Genomic DNA, 19,391 nt, shown 5'->3' on the forward strand with positions numbered 1-19,391 from the left:
TGCTATTCTGAGGTTTAAAATATCAGTTTATCCCCACTAGAGATGCTGTCTTTGGATATTTATATTCTGTTTGCATGTTTTCTATTTCATTTTTCATGGCTTTGAGTGCTCTACTGGTCAGGACTGTGTTTGCTTAATGGTTGTTGTAGTGCTGAGGTACAGCTGCTTAACTCAGGCCTTGCTGGGTTAAGGGGTTATTGACACACTAACCCCTTTACTTGATAAAGTGCCTTGTAGTGTTTGCTTGAAGGGATAGGGTATCGGTGGCTGAATTCCTTCTACATTTTTCTCAGGTATTTCCAATTATTCTGCATTAGGCAACCTTCATTTTATTCTTGCTAAATTTTCACTGCAGTTTGTGATAGCTTTGGTCAGTCATGGAGACATATCGTGAGCATTTCAGAGTTTCCACTTCTGAAATCCCCCCCCCCCTCATTAATTCCTTTTTCTTCCTTTGTGAAAACCCTAAACCTGCACAAAGAGACACTAACTTTTAGAGTTTTCCTACTTTTCCAACCATTCTTTCTATATAAGTGGACTTCGTTCAAGTTACATTTCAATTCTTGTCAGTGTCAACAAGAATATTTTATGTATTTCACTCCTAATCTCTACAAAACAGCTATTATAGTCAAATATTTCATATATTTAATTTTGAAACTTGGAAACATGAGCACCAGGTAAATTCCTAACTGTGCTTATAACGTTTAATAATCATCACCAATATGAGTTCTGTATCTTATGAGTTTATCATAATTATCATAATTTATTAATAATATCAGTAAAAGCAGTGCCAAATGCTTTTAACTGCTATTAAAAATTTTTAAAGCTTTCTCTAGTATTAGCTAAGTATTGTTGTTGTTATTATTTATATAACACAATTAACATGCATATTATGTATGTACAAATGTGTATGTGTGCGTGGCATGTTCTTGGGCTGATCTGCTTGATGTACTGGCTGAAAACTCAGGTGTAATTCATGGAGAAACCTTACCCACTCAACCAGAGATTAGTTAATTACAACCATAACTGAAGAAGCCTTTAAGAATTCCCTTGGTCTCCAACAGGATTCAAACAAGTGGCAAAACGAGTATACTGTTATGAAGGACTTTACTTAAAGGGCATCTTGAGCTCTTTAATTAGTGAGTCTGCTGAATGTGTGTTGATTTTGGTTCACGGTAGTGAGGTTTCTGCTGTGGTTTCCTCTGTGGAGTGAATTTTTTTGTGTAGGTTTTAAAAAACTGTAAAAATAAAAACATTGTACTTAACTACCTTTGAATATTAATTACTGCCAAAAATAAAATCAGAAGTTTAAGAAAATTCATAAAAATATTTACAAAATAAGCAATTGGCTATTGTTACTTTTTAATGCAATATAATTTCTATGTTTATTTATACATAATTGAATTTAATTTCATCAATTTCTAAATCTGAATTCTGGCCTTTTTAAATCCAAATCAGCAAATAGTGGCTGAGGTGCAATATTCTCCTTTGTAAAGGAGTATACTGTGTCTCATTTTCAAAGTTAGTTTTGTGTTTTAAATAAGAGATGGCAGCCCATATCAGAAGGTATCAAGACAATCTGAACAATAAAAGGTACCTTATTTGAATGCTAAATGAAATTACCTTGGAAAATGTAAATTTAAGTATATGTTTGGAAAAGGTTCAGATTTTATACAAAGAATAGCCTAATTATGTCTGGTCAAAACTTATTACGCACAACATAAATTTGATATATGGATGAAAATAAGCAATAAACATTTCTAACCTTTTAGAAGGATTTGGATACATCTGATGAAGCTAGTTTTTTCTCCCTATATTCCTGCATTTTTTTTTTTTTTTTTTAAAGAATTTCTGATGTTTCCAAGGTACATCAGACTGCTTCACAAGTAGTATATGAAGCAGCTCCGGTTTTCTTCTGACAGTAAGTGGTTTGACCAGCTATATCACTCATTTGGGGAGGTCTGGATTTGAGTCGCATTCTCTGGTAGAGGGAGTAGAGTTCCCCATGAGTTATTCCTGATTTTCAATCCGCACTACATGCAAATTTGTCTGAGAACAGAGACGTAATACCCAATGATGCAATATGGTCTAAGTCACTGGTGTGCCTAAAACCCTGCAACAACAGCACATGTTTAGCTCAAACCCACTCATCTAATACCGTCAGCTGCCTAATTTTGTTGAAGAGTGGCACTTCAGTAAGGGGGTGATCTACTGCTCTTAGTATGTTTTGTGTTGTCCAAAAGCCATGCCCTTTCGGTAGCTATACCATGTGGAATAAATCAAAAGTTACATGGATTCCTGGTCAGAGAACAGGAGATGGAGAACTCAAGGATTTCCAAATGCCATCACTGCAATAATCGAAGTGTAGTGTGGCACCAGCCACACTACACTTCGATTACCACATACAACTGGCACTGGTCGAGGCCGGCATCATACTGTTCACAAAGTGCTGCATACTATCTCTCATTCTTGGAGGAGCACTTGCACCCAGAAATACAATAAAAGCACTATCACATCTCAGAGACTCCACAGCTTATGCCCAGAGATGCTAATGCCAAGTTTTTGTGGGACAACCAGATCGGTTTCTAACCTTGAAACCAAATGCCGAAGATCTGGTTTGAAATGTCAATGAAAACAGGCAAGGTTCCTTGGCAAGTGGGTGCAAAGTGAACATCTTTTTACTCTTTTGTGTAATAAAAATTCAAGTACACAATAAGCTAACAACTAAAACAAATTACATAGAGTTAAGTGTCTTTACTTTATAAATATAGTGTAACCAAAATATAATGCAGGTGTCATGGAATAACGTTGACACTAGCTTAATAACCAAAAATAAAATTCTCCTTTGTTTAACATCTACACAATTATTCTGGGATAAGCATTGCTGTTTAATTGAGGGAATATACTGAAGACAAGATAGTAGCTCAGTGGTCCACATTTTGAAAATCACTATAGTGCATCCTCCCACAAGATGTAAGTTTTTTCCATTGCCTACCTTGAAATCTGTGTTTCACTGAAAACTGCATTATTATTATTATTTTTTTTTTTTTTATATATATCCCTCTAGGGAAAAACGACTGCATTTATATTTAAAACTGTGGTACAACAAGGCATGTTATATTAAAGTTGCACTGTAGTTACTAAGTAACATTTCAAAAATTGCAGAAGAAATTTTTCACTGTTTGTAGTTATGGCTTGTATGTCATGTCTGCATAAGTGTGCATCCACACTTATGCATTCATGACAAGTCAATTAACATGCTACTGGTGCTGAAAAGCTCATAATAACTTGTGGGGGAACCACACTCTTCTACCTGAGATTGGCTAGTTACAAAGCTAATTAAAGAAACCTTTAAGAATTCCTCCAGTCTGACAAATTTGTACCTAGACCTCCACAAATCAGTGATTTCACCACTTACTGTACATAAAAAATACAGTATACATGGAGGACAAAATTTGTTGACATTATACTTGAAGTTTTGTTGACTGCAATTATCAGTAAATTAGTATTATCGTTATTAAATCTTAATCAGATACCTCTAAGGTACCTAGTTATCAAGCTGTGTAGCTGCTCACATATTCAAAGTTTCTCCTTTATGGGCACCCTTTTGTCAAAGATATAAAATTGAGCATGCAGTCTCACCTTTTCAAGAAATTCTGTCCTTTAAGTGCAGTCTCCATACCCAGATATAGTATTCAAAATGTAGTCTACAATGCTCTTATACAGTAGAAATATAACCTCCTATCCTTGCAAGCAACTGTTTGATATCTCATTCACTGACAGAACCCATTGGCACTCCTTGACACCTGTGTACTGTAATGAATATCAGTCTTGTATACCTAGATCATAATTCCCAAATCTCCTACTTCTGCTGTTTTTAACTCAATTTTTCAAGTGTACAAATTATTTTGGAATTCTTCTTTTGCAAATGTAAAATCCTGCATTTTGCAGTCAGGATTTGAATTGTCATGATCTGACTGTCCCTGAACCCTAATAAGGTCATTTGGAAGAAGCACTGCCAGGGAAAAAGTAAATCACACTGATGAAGACACTCCTGTATCTTTTTATCAATGTAATTTTAAGAAAATCTTATTGTAAGAAAATTTAAGAGAACCTATGTTTAAAGGTTGTTGGAGAGGGAAAGGGATAGCAAAGAATTATAAATGAAGAAAAATTAGTTCAGTGTTTGGAGGTGAACTGAAATGGATATTGGCTAATCAATACATTTGTATGCAACAGCTTAAAAAAAAAAAGTCAAAATTACAGTGCCAATTTAGAAAAATAATGATAGTAGAAATACCTAGAGAAAAGGCATATTGCAGAAATTAAATATTTCAGATAGTGATGAGAGAGAGAGAGAGAGATTTAATCTGATTACTCTCTTTTGGAAAAAAAAAATATTTATAGAGAAGTTAATGCACTCCGTGGAATGTTATTGCCACAGATATGAGAATAATATTCCATGGAGTGCATTACGAACAAGCAAAACAGAAAATCTATATTTCTTGAATTCAGAGGAACTTTATTTTATGATACGTTAATTCCAAGAGAGGTAAGAAGTTAAGATTAATCCTAGTATAAAAAAAGTGTGTCCTTGTCTTTAAATTTAGGTATTGTTCAAAATGAGCATAGGTGGATTCTTTCAGTGCTGAGTTTTGACTTGGAGATCATTTATAACTAGTGGTGAATATTTGAGTAGTTCCAACAGTTTGTCAAACAGGAAAACAAAATGCACACTGACCTGGATGATACTTATAATTTATGCAGCTTGCTTAATCAGCAAAAACTACAATCACTGTTCACAGTGGGGGATGGATGGGGGTGAGCATCCACTCATATTTCTCCTCAATTGCCAGCCCCCATTTAAAACGCTAAATACTCAATTATATACTCTATTATCTTATACCATCACATATCTTCAAATACACATAATCTATATCCTTAGACTTGGCACATCATGGCCTAAATTGTCCATGGTCATAAAAATTCAAATCAAATCATTAACTGGTATTTCTGTCTCTCTCAGTGCAAAGGTGATCTGAATATTAATATACACTTTGTAAAAATAATTTTAATAAATGCTAAAAAATTAAAGTTTACTTGATTTTGTATGTATGACCACAAGTTACAGTTATATAGTAATTCTGAATTTCCTGCGATGAATGAATCCTTAAAAGATAAGGGTTCTTTCGGTTTTGTACGAAAGATTTTATTTTTTTTAGCACCAATTCAATTCTAATTCTGCAGCACTGCGTGCAAACTTCATAAAAGAAAAGCACAGCATAGCCTTAGATATTAATTCACTATATAATAACAACAACATCATAATTAGAAATAAACTGGAACTCAAATAAGGGCATTATTTTTTTCTGCTTTTCATGTTGGACAATGCAACACAGAGTGGGCGGATTAAAAATAGTAGTTTTAGCTAGAAAACTAATTGCGACTTTTAGGTGAGTGCAGTGGCAGTCCCAGATAGGGGCTATAACCAACCACCAATGATCAAAATAATGCAGATCTTTTTACTGCTATGTAATTAGAGCTTAACAATTCCCAGACACAGATGGGCACATCATGATGAGATCCAATTTTTAAGGGTACAACTCTAAAACAGTGTTGGTAGGCTTGCCGCTGAGCTCTTATTTGTGTACTATACCAGAAACTAGATTCCTGTAAACATGTCTTATTTGGAGGGTGGGATCATTATAAGAAATTAACAATTTTGAAATTTTATTTTTTTAAGTACAGTAGACTCTCGATTTTCCGGGATAGATGGTAAAAAAAAAAAAAAAAATCCCAGAAAATCGATTTCCCAGTTAATCCAAAAATACAATAAGTTCCAAAAATAAATAAGATGCTAAGAAAAACAGCAAGGATTTCTTTACTTATATAAACTCTAAAAGGAAGGGGATGAATCTGATTGGTCCACTAGACATCGATGGTTTGACTGTTGATGATCCTGCTCAGATAGCAAACAAACTGAATGAGTATTTTGCATCTACATTCACACGTGAGGAATTATTAAGGTTTGAAAATGGCAGAAGGTTATCAAATTGTAGCAGGGTGCTTAATGATCTTGTAATAACTGAGAGCAAAGTGGAAGAGAAATTGTTGAAGTTAAACGTAAGAAAAGCACCTGGGGTGGATGGGATCTATCCAGTTATATTAAAGGAGGCGGCAAGGCAACTAAGCAAACCCTTAGCCATAATTATGAGAGCATCCTTGGACTCAGGGGAGGTTCCCACGGACTGGAGATGTGCAAATGTATCCCCAATTCACAAAGGGGGATCGAAGGGTGACACGAGTAATTACAGACCAGTTAGTTTAACTTCTGTTCCGGGTAAAATAATGGAGTTGCTGGTTAAAGATGCATTGCAGGATCATCTAGACAAGACTGCAGCAATAATTCAGACACAGCATGGGTTTGTTAAGGGAAAGTCTTGTCTGACAAATTTGATAGGATATTATGATGTGGTTACAAAGGAACTGGATGCAAAAAACAATTTTGATATCATATATTTGGATTTCAGGAAAGCTTTTGACACTGTTGCGCATGGAAGACTATTGTACAAATTGGAGCAGAATGGTATTAAGGGTAAGTTGCTACAATGGATAAAAGGATGGTTAAGTGCAAGAAGACAGAGGGTGGTAATCAATGGGTGCTGCTCTTCTTGGACTAATGTTATTAGTGGAGTCCCACAGGGTTCGGTGTTAAGTCCACTGTTGTTTTGTATATTTATCAATGACATTGATGAAGGTATATCAGGCTTAATGTCGAAGTTTGCAGATGATACAAAGGTTGGCAGGGTTGTTAATGACAGTAATGGCAGTCTGCTACTGCAACAGGATCTAGATAATTTGGGCAGATGGGCTAAGAAGTGGCAACTGAAGTTTAACCTTGACAAATGCAAAGTACTGCATATGGGTAGAAATAATCTCAGAGAAACGTACCAACTGTGTGGTACTACACTTAAGGTGGTAGAAAATGAAAAAGACCTGGGAGTAATTGTGCAGTCAGATATGAAGTTCTCTGAGCAATGCAGACAGGCTGCCAGGGCAGGTCATGGGGTTTTGTCAATGATATATAGGAATTTTGCTAGCAGGGAAAAGGAGGTGATTATCCCTCTGTATAAGGCAATGGTCAGGCCATGCCTTGAGTACTGCGTACAGGTCTGCAGACCTCATTTTAGGAAGGATGTAGATTTACTTGAGTGGGTACAGTGAAGGGCAACAAGATTGGTGAGGGGAATGAAGGGATCCTCTTACCAAGAGAGGCTTAAGTTCTGCAAATTGCAAGTGGCTGGAGACTAGGCACCTGCGCGGTGATCTGATTGAGGTATATAAGGCCTTGAATGGATTGAGCACGCTGAATTCTGATGGGATCCTTCCACTTGTTCAGATTACGAACCTAAGGGGGCATAAATTCAAATTAAGAAAAGACAGATGTAGAATAGATGTGCGGAAATTTGCCTTTAGCCAGCGGGTGGTTAATTGCTGGAACAAACTTCCATCTGTCGTTGTGGAAGTTGATAGCTTGAATAAATTTAAGGAGGAACTGGACAGGCATTTGGAGGGAATGGTGTGATTTGATTTTTTTTTTTTTTTTTTTTTTTTTGGCTGATGCTGCATAAGCTCATACATTTGCTTTCTTGCATCACATGCCACTACTACTACTACTACTGACATACGTAAGAGATATGTTCCAGGACTTATTATGTAAGTTGAGTTTTATGTAATTTGCAAATGACTAATAAAATATTGCTACTATATCCCTGATATGCCAAAATTACAAAAACCACATAATATCCTCAGAAGAATGAAGAAAAATAGTTATATATTTTTAATTAGTTCAATTAAAAACTATCTGGGGACAGTGGTGGAGCAGCCAGAGTGGCACATAAGAAAAGAAAACATAAAAGGAAGATAAAATGCATGTTATTGTACTGTAAAACTGATATGTATTTTGTAGCCTTGGTTATTATAGTTCACTTCATTGGTGCCGATTGCTTCACCACTTCTTGTATTCTGTCTTTCTCATTTATGATTGTGTTCACAGTTGCCACTGACAAATCTGAATTCCTAGCGATACTTGATGATGTTTGGCCATTTTCATACATCCTTATTATTTTAATTTTCTGATCCAATTCGATTGCTTTCCTTTTCTTGATAGATTTACTAGTACCACTGTCACTTATTCTCTTAGTCGGCACCATGATAACAGCCAAAGTTAAATTTTCTGAAAAGAACTTCGCAGGGTTAAGCTGAAAACTCGCTATTATCACCCCACACAAGCTCACATTTTACTAAAGCACATTTCTGGAGGTCACTGCCATAAAACAATAAAAATAATTTGAACTTTCCGGGTTATTGGGCTTTTCTGTTAGTGAATCTAATTTTATTTCATTTGCGATAATACCGATAGCTGGAATCCTGTGGGTTTTTATGTTATTATGGTGAAACATGTGTCTCCTTCACTGAAATCATCAGTCATATATAAAAAAAATATAAATAACCTAACGTAAGTCCGAAGCTACATAAGCCGGCAACTTACTGTATCGAAAAATGTTCAGCAACCTATGTAAAAAGTATGGCGATAGATAAAAAATGAAAAAAACTATACAAGGTTTCCCTTTTTTTTTTTTTTTTTTTTTTACAATGACACGTACGGTTTGGTCACTAACATTATAATGGTTCTTTTGAGATTTAATGGATGCACCATTTTCAAACTTTTGAATAATTTCAGGTTTTTGTTTAATTGAAAGCACAACTCTTGTGTTTGCCCATCATTTTCGTGATTTCTAAACAAAAAAAAAAAAAAAAAAAAAAAAGTTACTATAAAAAAAAAAAAAATTCTGACATCCCTGACATAAATAACGAAACAAAATCTGCCCTTTTGCGGTGGGACGGAACACAACAATAGATGACACACTAAAACAAACTAAACACATTTGGTCTCTCTCTTATTTTTTTTGAGCAGCGGATGTGAAGACAGCAGGGGGGGGTATACTAATAATAGGTATACTAATCTCCCAATGACGCTGCTTCTTGTTGCTTATTTACGACTAGTAAAACATCTGTTTATACCTATAGATTTATTACTTGAATTTTATATAAGATTTCTGGCTGTTTTTTTTTTTTTTTTTTTTTTTTTTTTTAAATTTGGAGTCTTGAAGTGTTTCGGTTAATCCCATCCTGGTAATTCGAGAGTCTGCTGTATATGAAATATTGCTGTTTAATATTTTTATTTTAAAGTATAGTATTATTGAAGAAAAGAAAAAGAAAAAAAAAAAAAAAAAACCATTGAATAATGATGTATTTGCCGTTTAAAATGTTTAACCGATTTCATTGACTTTGCTTATATAAAAATTCTTACTTAATAGGTTGTCTTTTAGTCGTTTTATATTCATGTAAAATAACTGGGAAAAAAAAAAAAAAACTGGTTAACTTATAATGCAGTTATTAAAGTTATCCTCCAACACCCACATTATACTGAGATTGCACTGTATCTTTAGAGTGCATCCAGAAATTACATATAACTATCCTTTCATCATTTGACTATTATATAAGTATAATTAGAATTATAAATAATAAGACAATATAGTTTTCTCCTTCTTAACTTGATCATCTACAAATAAAACATATCATATATAATAATTATATATCACTGAAAGAATATATAATGCGTTTCTCTTGTGGGGGAGGGTGTGAATATTCTTTAATTTATTAACAAATAATGTTAATCAGAAAAAATACTAATAAAAAAAGTTATTTTACTAGTTTATATATATATTCCTTTAAAATTACACATGTTCCTATTTGTACTAACCTCCAAAACCACAAAATCCAGTTTCTTTAAAATCTTTACATATATCTGGCTGATAATCCCACCGCACTGTTGCTCTTAAATTATCAGGTGCCCTAATTGGTCCTTTCCTAAAGGGGTGGGGGGATTACATAATTTTAGTGTTAATAGTGGCAAAATACAAGTAAGAAAGTTTATACAACATTAGCAAAAAAAATAAATAAATAAAATAATAAATTTAAAAAATAAAATAAATAGATAAACTTACCCATCTGAGAAATAATACAAATGTGATCTACTCAATCCATTTAAAGACTTAAATACTTCAGTGAGGTGTCTTTGCAGGGGAGGGGGGGAGCAGAGCCATTTGCCCTGAGTCCTCCAAATTTTACTCTTTTATATAAAAACCATGATATGAAAGTGATTGAAAAAAGTTACAAATTAATTTCATAAAAAAATAAAAATTATTTATTATACAAGTGTCATTCTACTTTTGAGGTAATGAGACAATATATTTTATGATTACTTATCAGCTACCACTCAAAGGAGAAGAAGAAGGTTGGGGATGGAAGACGAGAAATGAGAATGTATTCCATGCCTCATTTCCTCTGAATCAATCTTGAAATTTCTTCTCGAGGTGACTTAAAATATTTCTATTTTCCACGTGTTGGAATTATTCCATGGAAACTGCTCAATGTAATATGAGACATTTAAAAATCGACAATATGAGACCTTTAAATAAATATATCTTACAATTCCTTTTGGAAGTAGCTTGTGAGAGAATTTTTATTTTTTAAAGTAAACCTGACAGCATGGAACTGGAGGAATTCAACCTTGACCCATGAATATATTTTCTCTGGGTGCCATTTCTTTTAGGGCTTAATCAGTTTTACTGACACGAAATTACTCCCTTTGAATTTATAAATAACTACTAAATAGTGTTTCTCTTTATTTTCCTGGCTGTAAATGATATTACTGATATGGTAATATCTGGGTTGACATGATGTTTTGAATCCTTATGTGAAATCTGTAACTTATTTGGAATCCTATGGACCATTCAGTATTTAACAGATGAACAAATCAGTTTCAACACAAAAATTAAAATGGAAATATGCTAAGGATATTTCATACAAAATATGCGATGAACTAGTTTTTAGGAAGAAAATTTACAGAACCAGAACAAACCCTAGTTCAGAACTAACTCCAGCAAATTTGCCACAGAATATATTGGAAACTACTCTGATTGAGTTGTTTCCAAATTTGTCTGTAGCACTTAAAACATTTTTGAGTCTACCCACTTCTTTTGCTTCCACGGAAATAAGTTTTAGCACCATGGAGAGTGAAGAATTTTAACAGATCTACAATGTCTTAAAAAGGCTAAATGGGTTATCAATTCTTCAGATAAATTCTGACATTATCTGGGCAATAGATTTTTCAAATATAATAAAAGAATTTGCAAAAAATAAAGTTCGAAAAGTATTTTAAAAATAATTTTAATTCCTTTCAAGTTTCAATTTGGGTAATGTTATTAAGGTCATCAAATTATGTCTCAAATAAATGTAAATTATACGGAAATTGTGAAGCATAATTTCTGTTATATAAATTAAAGTTTCTTTTCATAAGAGGTGAAAAATCTGTTTTTATTTGCTTTATTGATTTTATTCATAAATATTTATGGTTTTCAGAGTGGGATGGGCTCTATGTTTATGACTAGCCTGGGACCCCCATCTCACCACTTTCAAGCCCTGATCAAGCTATCACCGGCTAATATTTCATTGGTGATGTGTATAGTGTGGGTAAGAGGTCAAATACATTGGACTTTCAATAACTAGAAAATAATCACTGTTGTGGGGAATCAATCAATACTGTTCATATTCAGACTGAAGGAGAGCATACTGAGCAGTCTTGAGCAGAAGGAGATGGATACAGGCAGGAGAACCATTGTTTAACAATATAACTTGGCAATCAAGTAAAGGTTCTATTAACCAACCCTTGTATCCATGTAAAGATTTCTCATAACAGATGGCAGCCAATCATACCACCTAGACTGCAAAATGTAGGTGTAAGTTTAACAAATATATTATCAAGATCAACACACGGACATGAAATATTTGGCAGGTTATACATAGAGGCCAAGATTCAAATAATTTTATCTCAATGCTTACTTACTAGTTACAGAAAGTACTAAGGGTGAGAATATTCTTGACCTCATCATTACTAATGAATCAGATGACATCATGGCTTAAAGTACAGGAACCATTATCGGGAAGTGATCGTGCAATCATCAGTCAGAAAATGAAGAAAGATGTTGCAGCAGTTAATGGTAAATGTTGTTGTTATTTGGTTTTTAGGAGCATTAGCAACTAAGGCCATATTGCTCCGGGATATGCGGTGGTCATTCCCTCACCTTTCCGCATCCTCCATATTTGGTGGTGACGGGCTCGAACACCGGTCTAATCAAGAAGCGTGTGCTATGCACTGCTGCTCCTTCCCACCTGGCTACGGAGGCGCCCGCAGTTAATGGTAAAGGCACGGGTTTTAACTTCAGAAGAGGGGATTTTGACAGTTTAAGGCACTATATGGCATCTATGAATTGGGAGGTTTGCTGAGGGAGGGTGAATACATTTGAATTATGGAATACTTTTAAAAGCAAAAATGATAGAAGCCACGAAAGCATACATACCATTTAGAAAATACTGCAGGACGAGGATGTCGAAATGAATAACTATGGAGCTGGCCGGTCAAATAAAGCAGAAAAAGTTCTTGTTATGTTCTTGTTATTTGGTTTTTAGGAGCATTAGCAACTAGGGCCATATTGCTCCGGGGATATGCAGTGATCATTCCCTGACCTTTCCGCATACTCCGTATATGGTGGTCACGGGCTCGAACCCCGGTTTAATCAAGGAGCGTGTGCTACGCACTGCTGCTCCTGCCCACCTGGCTACTGAGGCGCCGGGCAGAAAAAGATGGCATAGGATAGTTAGAGAGTGATGAAAAGTACTGAAGCCTAAAACAACTAAAAGTTGGTCTGTAACAGTACCACAAATAAGGTTAGGGAGGGTAAGGCTGCATATGAGAAAGCAGTGCCCTCCTTCAATCTAACCTGAGAACTCGTGTGAGGTATCATCCTGCACCTCTTGAAGAGATCTGTGCAGGAAATCAGTCAGCACCCCATTAATTCAGAAAACCTCGATTTTACGAAAATCAAGTCAAATGCATGCATAGAGCAAAGAACGGAGACAAGGAATTTTTCATGTATGTGAATACAATGAAGAAGAAAGCTAATCAGATCATATTCTTGTGTACTGTGTGTGTGTGTGGGAAATTCTTAGATAATCCAGCTGAGGTTGTGGATGAATTGAATATGTACTTGCATCAGTCTTTTAGACACGAAAGACCCTTCATTCCAAGAAGAGGCGGTGCAAGGGAAGCTGAGCCATATGAAATTAGTGATTTCATAATTACAGATGATTGTTTATTAGAGAAACTTTTGAGCTTAAAAGCAAGTAAAGCTCCTGGAGTTGATGGCATATACCTGGTAGTTTTGAGGAAGACTGCAAGGGAGTGTACTGAACCGTTGAAGTTAATTATGAGGCCATCTTTGGACTTGGGGGAGATTCCTTTGGATTGGAGAAGTGCAAATGCATCACCAATATATAAAGGTGGTTCTAAGAATGAAGTTGGTAACTACAGACTAGTGAGTCTGGCTTCAATGGCAGGAAAAACCTTACAGGCAATGATTAAGAGTGCAATTCAGGGCTATTTAGATAGATATGGCATTCTGAAGGACACATAACATGGTTCTGTTATGGCAAAATCATGTTTAACTAACTTAGTAGACTATTTTGACACAGTTACTCATGAGCTGGATGTTGGGAATAATTTCGATAGCTTATTTGGATTTTAGCAAAGCATAAAACTCAGTCCCTCATGAGAGATTACTGTATAAGCTTGAACAGGTTGGGATTACTGGTAAGATTCAAAGATGGATTGCTGGATGGCTGGAGGGCAGAAAGTTGTGATTAATAGCTATTCTTCAGGTTGGTGTAATGTCAGGAGTGGGCCCCTCAAGGATCAGTTCTTGGACCGCTGTTGTTTCTCATTTTCATAAATGACACAGACAAAGGGATAGAAGGCATGATGTCAAAATTTGTAGACAAAGATTGGTAGAGTTGTTAATGATCAGTGCCAAGCAGTGTGCCTTCAGGAATGGTCAAAAAAGCAGCAGCAGCTAAATTTTAATGAAGCAAAATGCAAGGTCTTACATTTGGGGAAGAGCAAAATAAATCATACACTGGGTGGAGTTGAATTAAAAACAATACAGGAAGAAAAGGATCGGGGAGTTATAATATGGGCAGATATGGAGATTTCTGAAAAGTGTAAACAGGCAGCCAAGAAAGTCCATGGTGTCCTATTGATGATTTAACAAACGCTATCTGCAGAGATGGGGGGGGGGGTCATAATCTCACTGTGTAAGTCAATTGTAAGACCACATTTGGAATACTGGGTTCAAGTATGGAGATCTTATTGAGCTTCTTGAAAGGGTCCAAAGATGAGCAATTTGAATGATGAGATTGGCAAAAGAACAACCATATGAGGAGGCTCCGATTATGTGGGCTACAGAGCCTGGAAAGCAGGAACCTAAGAGGTAACTTGACGTTTATAAGGCATTGAGAGGGATTAGTAAAATGAATGAAGGTGGAATTTTTACTGTTATAAAGAATTCCAGAACATGGGGCCATAAATTCAAATTACAGGGGTTGAGGTTAGTTCAGATTAGATTGTAGGAAGTTTTCTTTTATCCGGCAAGTCGTTGATTGCTGAAACAAGTTTCTCTCGCAGGTAGTTGAAGCTGACAGTTTGACAAATTACAAGCTCAACTGGATAGTTACCTGTATGAGGCTGGTGAAACTATACTTCTGTTATGCTTATATACAGTCTAGTTACATAACTTGGGAGACAACTAAGGATTTATGAAATTTTCTTGTACGCAACATATCATTGAATTAAATATGCTAGCTCTTTTAATTGCTTTGTAAGCATTGGCAATTCCTGTTTGATCTGACTGTTCTTTGGAGAAAGTGAACTTAGGTCAGTGTTGTTTTTGTTTATTGAGAAGACAGTGCAACTAGTATCCATTTAAACTTTGGCACAAGGCTTCATATCAGACATCATTTCAGTCTCTCTGATCATCTATTTCTATATTGGTGCAACTGCTTTTATCCAGTATAGCCAGCTTGCTTTGTTTGTTTTAGTTAGTTCCTGTGGCCATGTGAACTGTTTGTTCTGTGCAGTAGTGATTAATGTACAAGTGTTTATGATCTCATCAACTGAGATCATGAATGTGCTAATCACTACTGCATATATCTGGCACATGGCATCAATATATGCCACATGTCTGCAGTAAAGTGTATGTGATCCTGATGAGGATGAGCACTAATCAGCCCCAGATGGCCAGAAATGAAATGAGAAAATGGACACATTTCTGAATTATAATTTTTGACAGGGAAACCTATCTGCAATTAGGAATACTTGCTAAGATTTACGTTATTGCTTCAGGATAGGCCTATATATTTTGAAATTTATATTTTTGGAATTTAAAAGGGAGGTGACAGCACATATTGATTAGCTATGTTCTTTGGATCCACAGGGAACAGAAACACTGCCTCAATATGTTAGCAGCAAATGGCCATATTTCTAGCTTTGAAACATCTTAAAGGATTTCGTATGTAAGAACAAATTCAACATAACAAATATCCAGCTTTAACTATTTGCAGCAGAAAATGGGAACTAAATGTATGATACTCCGAGTGAGAATAAGATAACTATCCTTTATCATAATTCATTTTGCTCTAACTCTTTAAGCTCCCAAACTATTTTCTCCTCTGAAAAGGCTAATAAGTTCCACTCCGTTTTAAATCCCCTAGAAATATTTAGGGAATAACATGAGGAATGGCTGTATCTGGACGTCCACCAAAAGTTGCTTTAGCAATTGTTCTTAATGTCTTGGCTAATGTGTTTCAGAAGATCCCCCTGACTGAATTCTTTTAATCATTTTGAAAGAACCAGCAAATGCTGCAAATTTTGTATAAGGGTGAAAGCTTGCTTTAAAGTTGAATAGCTGATGAATGCAGTATGAGGAAGGATGGGATACCTTGTGATAATCTTTTTGGTTAAGTATCATGGTTTTCTTGTTGATACCCAGATGAGAACATATGGGGTCTATTAGCAGAAAAGACAAAAAAGTTGGTACCCAGATGAGAGCATACGGGATCTATTGGCAGAAATTTTTTACTCCTTTTCTTTCTGGATGTTGCTGTTAAAATCCAGGTTAACAGCTTGCCAGTAGTGTCACCATTTGACCAGTCAAAGAAGAGTAGTAAGTTTAGTAATTGCATTCAGCTTTCTTGGCTTCTCCCCTAAAACTTTTAGGATAAAGATGAACTCTGTTAAAGCTATTTGTAATCAATTGATGCTAAAAATCAAAACCTGTATTTTTTAGAGGAACTCTGTTTGGTTGTGAGAAACACTTGGTATCCAAGCCCTATAAACTTGAATGCCTGCTGTTATAACTATAACCCAACTGGTGGGGAGCTATGTTGCACCGTCCTCAAGAAATGGGTCTAGACCAGGGGCGGGCAACAGCTGGCCCGCAGGCCACATCCGGCCCGCGACGATGTTGAATCTGGCCCCCTCGGTAAATGCATAAATATAGAAAATCCATACGTGACTACACTCACCGTAAATGTTCGGCTTAATTCGGTTCAATCAGGAATCGTGGCCAGTACAACAGTAACCAAGTGATTCTACGCAGCGTCAAAGAGTTATTTCCTAATTATTATTGTAGCATCGATCGAACGAAGTTCCTTTGGGTTTGACTTCTTATTGAAAAAAATACTATTGGTGCGAGATATTTTATGTTTTATGCCTTTTCTAATTATTACAATTTTTAATTTAATATAATTTATAGCCCATAAAATGAGCCAATTAAAAAAAAAAAAAAAATTGATGCCGAATGCCGCATTTTCAATGATAATTGGACATTCAGATATTTTTTTTAAAAATACATTAATAATTTGGTAATTCAAGTAATATAACATTTTTTAGGTTCTGATTTTTTTTATTAAATCGTTCTATCTATTCTGGCCCGCATCATGATGCGAAAATTTCATTCGGCCCACTGACGAAAAAAGTTGCCCACCCCTGGTCTAGACTGTTCCCTATCATATTTCAATATGAGCAGTTTAAATATCACTGATTTACCAGTCTGCATTAAATGTTCCAACAATTCCCATAATTTCATTTTCCACATTTCTTATGATGATTGGTTGCCTTGCCCTCAATATCCCGTACGTATATACTTCATAACAGCTCTTAAAGCTGCTCTTTTTATGGAGTAGGGCAGACCTATTCCCTTGGCACTAATAACTATGCTATTCCCTTTTAAACTGCAACAAGTGGCATTTTTCAATAACTGATAATTATAATTTAGAAATTCTACACATTAGGTTGTAGTAAACACTAACAGCAGTGCTCAGCTCATCTTTTAGTAAAATGTAATACAGTTTACCCTCTAACAATGGAGAGGGGGGTTATATTTCACTGACTACTAAATGTAAATATTTAATGCCAGAAATATCTTTCTCCACAGTTCATTCTCCACCAATGAGTTCATATTTCAATCACTACTCAGTTAATACTAAGCACTACATATTTCTTCTAACAAATATTTTAAAACAGGTTGCATTAAAAACATCTTTCAATTTTGGAAACACACATATACAGAAATATTATCAAGGAATAAGTATATATTTGGTAAAGAAAGACTTTACCTAACCATTCCACTAGAAGCATTGCCTTGTGCAGTATCTTTTTTTGTAATGTACTGTGCATAATTGTTCATTCCTCGGTAAACCTTATCATCTTCTTTGTCTTTAAGTTCCTGATATTAAAAATAAAGCCAAATTGAAGTATCACAAAACTAAATTATATATTTTAAACAAACAGTATTTACAACAAAATCAGAAAATCAAGGCCCTCTCCTGAATTTTGTGGTCAGCAGGAGTTAAACTTCCACAAATAAATGCTACAGTCTTAAGAAAAATTAAATACTATGTATTGTACGAGAAAAATACAATAGTATCATTGTACAAGCTCTCCATGGCCAGTAGAAGGCCAGGGGTTAATACTCAAGGTAGAACAAGTTTCCTTAGCCATGAGTAACCATGAGAAGTAATATTTTTAAACAAATAACATTACTGAAAGGCTATTCTCTTATTGTAACCCCTCACTTCAATGAATCTTATTATATAAGATTCACTGAAGTTTAAGATCATTGAAGAATAATAATTTTTAATATGTATAAAAATAAGATTAATATTATATATATATATTTAATATTATATAAGAATAAGAATTTAAGATAGTAATAGTAATCGTGGCATGTGATGCAAGAAGGCAAGCACATAAGCTTATGCAGCATCAGCCAAAAAAAAAAAAAAATTTTTCACACAATCATTCCCTCTAAATGTTTGTCCAGTTCCTCCTTAAATTTATTTAACCTATCAACTTTCACAATGACAGATGGAAATTTGTTCCAGCAATTAACCACCCGCTGGCTAAATGAAAATTTCCGCACATCTATTCTACAGCTGTCTTTACTCAATTTGAATTTATGCCCCCCTTAGGTTCGTAATCTGAACAAGTGGAAATCCCATCAGAATTCAGCGTGATCAACCCATTCAAGGCCTTATACACCTCAATCACATCACCTCGCGGGTGCCTAGTCTCCAGCCGCTGTAATTTGCAGAACTTAAGCCTCTCTTGGTAAGAGGATCCCTTCATTCTCCTCACCAATCTTGTTGCCCTTCTCTGTACATGCTCAAGCAAATCCACATCTTTCATAAAATGAGGCCTCCAGACCTGTACGCAGTACTCAAGGCGTGGCCTGACCATTGCTTTATACAGAGGAACAATCACCTCCTTTTCCCCGCTAGCAAAATTCCTGTATATCATTGACAAAACCCCATGACCTGCCCTGGCAGCCTGTCTGCATTGCTCAGAAAACTTCATATCTGACTGCACAATTACTCACAGGTCTTTTTCATTTTCTACCATCCTAAGTGTAGTACCACACAGTTGGTACGTTCCTCCAGGGTTACTTCAACCCATATACAGTACTTTGCATTTGTCAATGTTAAACTTCAGTTGCCACTTCTCAGTCCATCTTCTGAAATAAATTTTCTAGATCCTGTTGCAGTAGCACACTGCCATTACTGTCATTAACAACCCTGCCAACCTTTGTATCATCTGCAAACTTTGACACTAAGCCTGATATACCTTCATCAATATCATTGATAATTCTACAAAACAACAGTGGACCCAACACCAAACCCTGTGGGACTTCACTAATAACATTAGTCCATGAAGAGCAGCACCCATTGATTACCACCCTCTGTCTTCTCCCACTCAACCATCCTTTTATCCATTGCAGCAACTTACCCTTAATACCATTCTGCTTCAATTTGTACAGTAGTCTTCCATGAGCAACAGGGTCAAAAGCTTTCCTGAAATCCAAGTATATGATATC

At 35.4% G+C, this 19,391-nt stretch overlaps 1 protein-coding gene across 1 annotated transcript in view; it reads right to left on the minus strand.

Moving 5' to 3' along the window:
- Positions 1 to 19,391, minus strand: part of mdlc (RING finger protein mdlc) — a 97,035-nt gene that overhangs the window by 24,086 nt on the left and 53,558 nt on the right. The window contains exons 5-6 of the mRNA XM_090388259.1: positions 17,635 to 17,744; positions 9,827 to 9,933 (exon numbers count right to left, since the gene is read on the minus strand). Coding sequence (XP_090244385.1) covers positions 9,827 to 9,933; positions 17,635 to 17,744 — 217 coding nt within the window. The remainder of the gene's footprint in view (positions 1 to 9,826; positions 9,934 to 17,634; positions 17,745 to 19,391) is intronic.

This window comes from Mastigoproctus giganteus, chromosome 14 (assembly GCF_048544385.1).
Source record: "Mastigoproctus giganteus isolate SK-2022 chromosome 14, ASM4854438v1, whole genome shotgun sequence".
NCBI classification, from domain to species: domain Eukaryota; kingdom Metazoa; phylum Arthropoda; class Arachnida; order Uropygi; family Thelyphonidae; genus Mastigoproctus; species Mastigoproctus giganteus.